The 9116-nt window shown below is 38.8% G+C and overlaps 1 protein-coding gene across 1 annotated transcript; it reads right to left on the minus strand. All coding sequences in view use genetic code 11, as the record gives it.

The window, feature by feature from the left end:
• Nucleotides 1-823: 823 nt before the first annotated feature.
• EGR_00738 (hypothetical protein) lies at nt 824-2711 on the minus strand (the record flags this gene model as incomplete). Its single annotated transcript, XM_024489987.1, has 2 exons — nt 824-1108; nt 2313-2711. 2 exons carry the CDS (start codon nt 2709-2711, stop codon nt 824-826), a joined length of 684 nt encoding a protein of 227 aa, XP_024355390.1.
• Nucleotides 2712-9116: the final 6405 nt, after the last annotated feature.

A 9116-nucleotide genomic window follows, 5' to 3' on the forward strand; every position in this document is an offset into this window, starting at 1 on the left:
TTTTAGTTCTCCTATTTCTATAGCTAAATCTGATACTTTGGAATTTATTGACGCTTCCACTTTTGCTGTTAAAGGCACAGCTCGAGACGAATTGCAGTTAGTGAAGACCTCAGAACAACTCCGGGCCAAGCAACGGCGCGACAAATAGGAACCTTGAATATCTTGTAAACTGTAACGTTGGTCAAGGCCTTTACAATACCTGCATTCTCTACCCTGATTCTACTATATAACTATATTTGCGTAGCTATTTGTGCGCATAACATAACTGCGTTTGAGTCATTCTGAGTTCTTTACGTCCACTTCGTCACACTGGCATTGTGTTTGGGTTGCTCTCTTATCTCCCAATATCATTATTTGTAGGATCGTATATGTAGTTAAAGGGTTTTTCGCAAAAATATGGTGTGAAATACGGGCAAATGAACTCAAAACGCCTTCTTTTTCAATATTTTTAATTAGAGGCTTTTCATTGGTATTATAGACATAAAATTTTTTATCGGAAAAAATGGAAATCACCACTATAGAACTTTTCATTGGAAAATATGTACGTGGCAGTAGACTCGTGGGAGAGAACTGTGGGAGTCAGTTTTACTTACCAACCTTACATTGTGGACCTGAACTTACCCCAAAAATTTATTTGTTTGAAACAATGTCATCACAGTATAGTGAACACCAATGCAAAATATTCGTAAGCAGGGATTCATGATGTATAATCGTTATTCTAAAATGTACATTTTACAAATAGCACTTTCAAATCCAGATAAATGAAAGGCGAAACAGTGTTACTCACTCAAAAGAGGGCCATAGCGGACGTAAGTAAGATGTATCACTCCAGGGTGGTTGTGCTGGTGTTTAATGACCCTGATTCACTGCCATTTCTGCTGAAGCCTAGGCTGCGAGTCTGTGGTTCCTGCTGAATATCAACCACTGTCTTCCAGTTCCTTCGACGCTGTAGACGCTCCATTCTGAAAGAGTCAGGATCAAGACGACAACCAGCTTCTAGCTGTCTGAGCAATTCACCGTTGGCACCCGAGTCCCACTCCAAAAGCGTTGCCGCCCACGCGTCATCGTCCAGGTAGTCCAAAATGCGCAGATTCCCTTTTTCGGAGAGCTAAATGATTAACACCTTGAAATTTAAATACAAATTTTACCAGTTAAAACCAAATACTAAACTTTAGATACAGAAAACTCAAGACAACACTATTTACATTGAGGTTTATTTTCCAGCAACCATGGTGTTGTTGTTGTCACTTGATAACATTTGAAACCTTAAAAAAATGAACAGTTAGAATAGGCGGACTATGATAACATAAACATACGAACCAGGAATTGGAAACTAACACTTTGTCTACCAATAGTAGATGCTGGCAAGAAATCTAACCATGATTACAGCTTCGCTTGCCTGTCAAAATGTTGAAGAAATTATGAAATGCTTATAGCTTTGCAACGATTTTGTTGCTGCTGTGGTTACTTTATGGAGTTTAACTCTAGCATATTTCGCTTATGTATTACATTTCTACGCTTTTTTTTCTTAACATTAAGCCTAGCCTTAGCGCTGACTGAAACGGTTCAAAGTAAGGGCAAAATTGCGCAAACCAAATGGGCCTTCTGGTCCGATTTAGAATCTCCAAAAGCGTATACTTCGTATAACCGATTATCTAGTTAAGGTTTATGAGTTAACGGCCCATCAATATGCACACTTTGTGCCGTTACGCAACCAGGTAATTGACGTATGGGTTGCGAAGTCATTAAATGTGGCACCACATCGAACCACATAGATGACACACGGTATTGGTGAAACTGAGAGGAAAACTACTTCACTTGAAAAGCAAATCACGAGTCTGTTGCATGCGCGTTTTTTTACTAGCGGAATATATCTGCCGTTTTTACAACGAGCCCTAACCTCAAGGTTGTTTTAGCTCTTACGGTGGAAATTTGATGAGACTGGGGTTGGAGGGGGGAGACGTGGTTTTAATGTGTGCTTTCACGTAAGTGGTACCATATGCAATAAAAATAATTTGTTTCTTCGTTCAAAGAACTAATTTGACACAAACTGAATGTCATATAAAACTACTACTCTAATGACCTAGTCAAGATGAGTAAATGAATTGCCTAGATGACAGGAAATATGATAGCACATCGCGCTTATTTGCCATCGTATAGCAAGGGGAAAATCATGCTACCATTTTACTTAGCCTTAGAGCACATCCGATAGAGGATGAATGATTTGGGCTAGTCAATGCACAGGTAAATAGTATTTTGATCAGAGGAATGTAGTTGAAGGAATTGCAATTATGATATCAAGAGGAAACCACCTTCTCCAAAGTGACCTCATCTCCACTGTCGGTAGTTGCCTCTCCCAAGGTTTCTAGAGTAGTAGTTGAACCACATTCTGACTTCCAGACATCAATTTCACCAGTTGGGGTAGTCACGAACTGCGGCAAGACGGAGTCAAAAGGATGCCTCACAGCCAGGCTTACGGTCACTACTTGCTTGTGATCGGCCGGCATTGAAGACTCTACCCGCCTAACGGCGATCCTCGTATCATCGGGCAGCACAAATTCACTCATATACTGCCGTTTTACCCTCTGACTAAGAAGGATGACAGAGGATTGAATGTCAGATCGAGTCTCACGAAAGTGAAAGTCGGCAAGTTGTTGATTGGGACCGATGTTAAATCTTGATCGGACGTTTTCTTCTGCAAATTGATCCATTATTAATGGTTCCCTGAGGAAATGAAGGAGTAGGAGGAGGAAGAGAAAGAGGGCAAACGAAACGTAATGATGCGAACCAATGCGGCCATTGATCGTGACCACTTTTCGACACGCGAACACGGATTTGCCCTGCTGCCTGATTGGCCCATTTGACTGCAAGCGGTGGGAAAATTGTCCATTCCCCACTGCAGGGAATTAATACTGCTTGCCGTACAGTTGAAGCACCTGAACTTGTCCTCAATGTATTATTTTAATAAATATTTTAGTATAACTCTTTTTAGCTCATTGGAATTTTGATGTGAATTGGGGCAGTTTTCCCATTTCTTTGAAATGCATTTCGGTGAGGCGTTTAGAATTGGGAAGCCATGTCATGCAAAAGAGGCCGCACTTTGTGGGGACTGTGTAGTGGAAAGCCACTTTCTTTAAGTCGTTCTCTACCCACATTACCACTATCACTAGTAACTTAGCTTTTATTCTTCTCGAAATTGTGCAGTAAACTTTCTCGCAGAATAACTAGTTATACTTTTTATCAGAGCTGGTCACGCCTTTCCATTTCCAGAACCTGGTTACACTTAAGATTTGGCAATTAGGGTCGTTTTTTTGGTTCTCCACAACCAGCAAGCAAATATTCAATTGATGCCTATCTTTGATAAAGCATTTTTTGAGACTCAAATTTGCTACTTATTGCTACGAGTAAACAGTACTTGATTATCATTACCTTACGGCAAATTAACTGAATCCGTTCGTCCTAATAACTTTACTAACTGAAAATGCATTCCTCTCATCTCTTGTTTTTTCCCAGAATTTCTCCATTTGGTAAGTGCACACCTACTAGTGTGCTGTGTCGATCCGTCCTTCATAACAAGCAAAGCATAACATGACTGTATTATCAAACAGCAATGAATGCATGATTTGTAAAAAAATGGTTAATGCTTCTCTACGGATAGCGGAATTTCTCGTTCTTTGGTAAATTAATGAAGGAACAATTTTTTTAACCGGAAACGAAACTGGACTACATTTCATTGTCCCCAGATGTTTAAGTGGAAAAATTCAAATATAATATGCGAATACTTTTAGCATTTATTCTACTTACACAAATTTTTATTATTTTAATTAAGGTAGGACTAAATTACTTTTTAATATAATTAGTATGCATTGCATTTGATCTGATATTTACCGTATGGTGTCGTGATACATCCTGGGAAAGAGGCTTTCAGCTTCCTAGATAATTCCAAATATTTCGTTTTCCGGAAATAGGAGAGGCTACCTCATTAAAAGTGAGAAGGAATCCTGTTGAAATCATCATCGATCACGTTAGCATTCACAACCAACCGGTCTACGTTTAGGGTGAAAAAGACTGCAATAGGTGCTATTGAGGTGTTATGGGTAGAAGGAATAATTTAGTCATGAGTTCTACAGCTCAAAGTTATTGTTAAGGCAACCGGTGATATTTAATGAGCAATTCCAAGACTCACTTGCTGCACTTGATAAGCTCCATACACCACCCTTGTTACATTCTGCAGTCATGCTTATAGAGGTGCAGTTTTTAATTTCGTCTCCAGTTGATGGCTAAATAGTGAAAATAAAACTAACTTAATGCTTTTCAGGGCAGCGATTTCTCATATCAGCTGCATCGGGCACCGCTGATTCTAAAACACATTTTGAAATATCTAATTGTTGAGATAGATAAACTAATGTAGCAGCCTGAAACTCTGCTAAAGACGAAAGAAGACATGATACTCGGGCAGAATATGCACTGTTGACGTACATCAGGACCTAAAGCTACCGGCATGGCCGGAGGCTAGATTGACAAGCAAAGATACAAAGGCGGATGCTCAAAGTGGCCTCTTTCCCTTATTCGAGAGTTAGATATTCAACGCATTACGCTAACGCTATTACATGAAAGTCAACTTTTCAAAATGCTAATCATTTCCCGACCTAGTTATTTTAGACACTAAAAATGGCACATTTAAATGGAACCGTTAGTTATAATGTACATATATTTTTATTCCGATTTTTCGGGTAGCAAAAGAAAGATGTGGGGAATGTACTGGGGTATTACTTGTATGTCTAGGCAGAGATGTTGAATATGCCGAATTCCGGTTGTGGCAATCGCTAAGAAACACGGTGATCGAATTTGCACTGACCGAGTGAATAAGTTCTTAAGGATGTCAATGACATCAGTTACGTTTGTCAGTGTAGACCCCTAACACGTAGAGGGAGAAGAGTCCGAAGACTCACATAATCACACTAGCGCTGCATAAGACCTTTCTCTCATTATGCCTTCTAACTCTTTACAAGTTTGTGAACTCCCTTGACATCAGACAAAGTACAAATTGAATGGTCTAGCACTGAGCCAAAACTCAAGTAAATCTATAGAGTCGTCTTATAAATGTGATTGTAGAGCGTTGAAAAATTACAGGGGATAGCGCTTGAGAAGTGAGTTAAGTGTGAGTTTGGTAAAGTTATCTTCAGGATTCCTTATCGAAACGATCAATTTAGAATGGGGATATTCTTTAGTAGGGGACTAATTGGCCTGCTAAGCCTTAACTAATAGCTGCGTCATTTACTGCAAAGCACTCCAAACAAAAAAAGCCGAATCACAAAAGCCATTTCATGTTGGTGACGCACGAGCGGAGCAGGTAACTCGTGATGTCGGCGCTTCGCGAAGGCATGAGGTGGGTGGCTCAACCAATGGGGAAGAGGTGATTCCTTCGGCGAGCCACACTGTGCCCGCGAGCATTTAATTTCACGTCAAGCGCTCCATCCTACCCTCCATAGGGTGTAAGTAAGTCCGCCTATCCATCTGCTCATTTCTTCGATTTTCTCTGTTAAGTTTTACTTTCATTTTGTTCATAAACCCTCTAACTAGTTAAATAATCGAGTCGCGTGCTAAACCGAGATACTCCATCGTTATATTGCGGATAGTCTGTTTATCATGAAATTCTTATTCTTAAATATGGTAAGGTTTAATAAGTAATTACGAAAAAGGTTGTAAAAGTTTGCAGTTTCATTGTGGCAGTTGTGTTTTCAGTACAAAAGACATTTAATTCGGATTATTACATTTGCAAGAATATAAATGCTTCTGTTTAGGTATAATGCAAAATATTTTACCCAATACCGCGGCCATTAATAGTTCAATTTGCGCATGCGTTTTGAAGGAGAAATATTAATGTGCGAGAACTCAGATCTCCGCAAGAATTACTGTTGTGAGGTTTTTTGGTGTAATGGAAAGTATTGGGTGAACCGAAATCATGATAATTTGCAAAAAGAAGTAGTTTTGGTCAAGATTATTCCAACAGTTGGTGTTGTAGGTTAATCATGACTGTCTTGTACGCAACCACTCTGAATAAGCACAGCTCTTCATGTGATGTCATTTGAAGCCCGTCATGCCAAGCATTATTTTTGAGCACGATTTCTCCGTGCGCACTATTAAAAACATTACCTACTTCAAATGAATTCACCTTAAGAAGCATAAAACTGGTGCTACTCTTTTTGAAACATCGAATGGTAAATTTTGGGCCACAGTTTAACAACTAGCCTTAACTCCATCGAAGGACGTTGAGGTTTAGGTAAACATTGGATTTTACTATTTACAAAATAATTATTCTTCTCAAATTAATTAAGCTCCTTTAATCTAATAACCTAAAATTAGCCAAAAATAGTTTTGTCAAATTTTAACACGAAACATTAACGCAAATATGTTTTCATTCTCTTCAAATTTCCTCCCCATATTATAAAAAATACTCTAATTTGCTTTTAGAGCATGGTAGATCGACATTTTAATTCAGGTAAGCAAGCGGAGCAGCAAACAACACCCTTCCTAATGACAATAAAGTCAATTCAGAGAAAACAAAAAGTATGCAAACTAAATACACCTGCATTTCATTTGAGACGTTTCTCAAATGCGTCTTTAAAATGCCGATCAAAATAAGTGACTGTGCCTTAGAGAAAATGCATTTTATACTTTATCCACCACTTGACCGTTCAGTGTTGCATTTGATTATTACGCTATTTACCATCTCTCGCCAAATTATGCATTCAGTGACTGCAGAAATCATCCAGCAGGAATGATTCTGGCCCAGCACGGCCGTTAAGGTTGAGATCGGAAAAAAGCGAGGCCAAAATCGGTGTGAGCCAGAATAGGAAAGTGAGGGCACAAAAAAACAAACAATTAAATATTATTAACCGTTGTTATATTGTATACAGGTGACGACTGGTATCAGGGTAAGCCGTCGACAAAAATTTGAGCGCCTGGTTTCACATAAACACTTGAATTTTCAACAGTGTAGCTAATCATTTGAAATTTAAGTGAGATTAGGCTATAACCAAGTGATGCTGTCATTGCCGAATAAGGTTTGACCTAACAATCACTACCACTTTAGGGGGCTATCGAAGCACTGGAGGCACAAGACTTCGAGAAGGTACTTTTTGTTTCTATAGTACTATTAGAATAAACACATTCTCCCCTTCTCATAAGCAAATACTAATTCAATTTTATATTAGAATTACAGCAGATAAAGCTGCTTTTAAGTCACTGACATGATCAAAGTGATCAGAATATAATATCCTTTGATCGCCTCTAAGCAAGAGGTCTAGGGCTGATCGCTGCTGCCAAGTAATCAGCAATTTCTTGCACTAAACTCGCTCACCCTTTACCTTCACCTCAATTGGCTGTAAACACAATAATCTTCAGCCGGTCTTAAAGTGTAGAAACCCTCATAAATGCACACAAATTCACTTACAAGCTTTCAATCGAAAAATGGGGATATCACTGGATTCCATCGACAACAACCATCAAGGCATGAGGACATCTGATTATTGGCGCCTACATTTAAAAGACACCATTGTCGATGCACATGATTGATGACTCCTCGATTTTCACTACTTTGCAGCTCCACAGCTCAGCGGACCCCGTAAGTTTTGTTTTGATCTGTAGCTAAGTAAAAAGCACTAGTATGAACACAGAAGAGGCGTAACTGAGCTTATTAAAAGGAAACTAAAGTTACGGTTTTAATTTAAATTCTTCTCCTTTATCAGGCAACTATTTCGGTGAGTTGTACCTTTTACTTTCTAAACTTTGAAGCCAAAATTCACGAGTCTTTCTGCTGAGACCAATGGTTCCGTTTTAGATGACTCAGATTCTTATTATGGATACTCAAGTGGTATGTTGTCAGCGATTTTACAATGTTGTAAATTTGTCAATACTTAGTTGCAATAATGGTAGTAGTAGAGACACTGTAGATTTTATCCAAAGCGACACCTAAAGTGTTGTTGGTACTGAGATGTAGGATGATGTACTCACCTCAACTGCTGCGTCGTTTGCTGCGCGGAGCAAGATGAAGATGCAATCGCTAACACTTTTATCCCACGCATTTCTAGTTGGTCAGCCGTACAGCACCAGCAACGGAAATGTAGCATATTACGACTCAGGTAGAGTTTGTATTCACTATTTGGGATTTGAGACTTCTTAATCTAGTTCTAGTTTGGCAATATTTGCTTTCTTAAAACTAATTATGTTATTATGAGGTAATACCTCCATTTGCCCCTTGAAAATTGCTCAATGCAAATCTTGCTATCCTTTAATGCTACATTTTTACATAATGTCCGAGTTGTTTTGTCTCCGTACATAAAATCAGAGTGGAAAGTTAGTTGTAATGGTGGAATTATACATGTAAGGGATATTGCTTTTTCAAGTAGGAGATAAAAAAGTCGATTGTTGACTTCTTTTATTGAAAATGTAATAATTTCCTGCAATAAGCATATTGCAACTGAAAAGCGCACTAAAACAAGTGTTCTGATTCAATATTTGTAATAAATTAAATCCCCCTTTTTAAAGTCCAATTTTACCCTGTGCATTAAGAGTAACAATTGGAAATATTTCAGCTGACTGGTACCGACCGAGAAACCCCACGTATTCTGCAGGCTACAACTCCGGTGTAAAGGGTTCTTTTTATACTGGTGAGAAAAACAAGACATTCAATGATACCTTAGTCACTAGTGGGGAATTACACGCTTTGCTGATCCAACTCCATCAGTGTTAACGTGCGTAAGGACATGCTCTGCAATTAGAAATGTTAACTGCATTTACATTCATGCGTCCTGCCAAAAGCATGGGCCTTTTTCGAAAATGCGGACATCTCCCGCATCCTATAGGCACTGCCATTCTACAAAAGCATCGGGCACTTGATTTGAAAAGCCTACCAAACGTAGTCGATTGTGTATGACATTCCCTTATGCACACGTTTGTACGTTGATCGCCTTTGTTTCTGTTTTAGGCGATATGCCGTACGGAGTAAGAGCCGTTAAACTCACCATTTAGTGTAGTACCACCCTATATTTAAATGGATTTTCTTCACTTTAAAATAGAATGGCAATTTGGTAAGTAAAAAATTAAAGGAATTG

This window comes from Echinococcus granulosus (assembly GCF_000524195.1).
Source record: "Echinococcus granulosus chromosome Unknown EG_S00003, whole genome shotgun sequence".
Lineage (NCBI taxonomy): Eukaryota > Metazoa > Platyhelminthes > Cestoda > Cyclophyllidea > Taeniidae > Echinococcus > Echinococcus granulosus.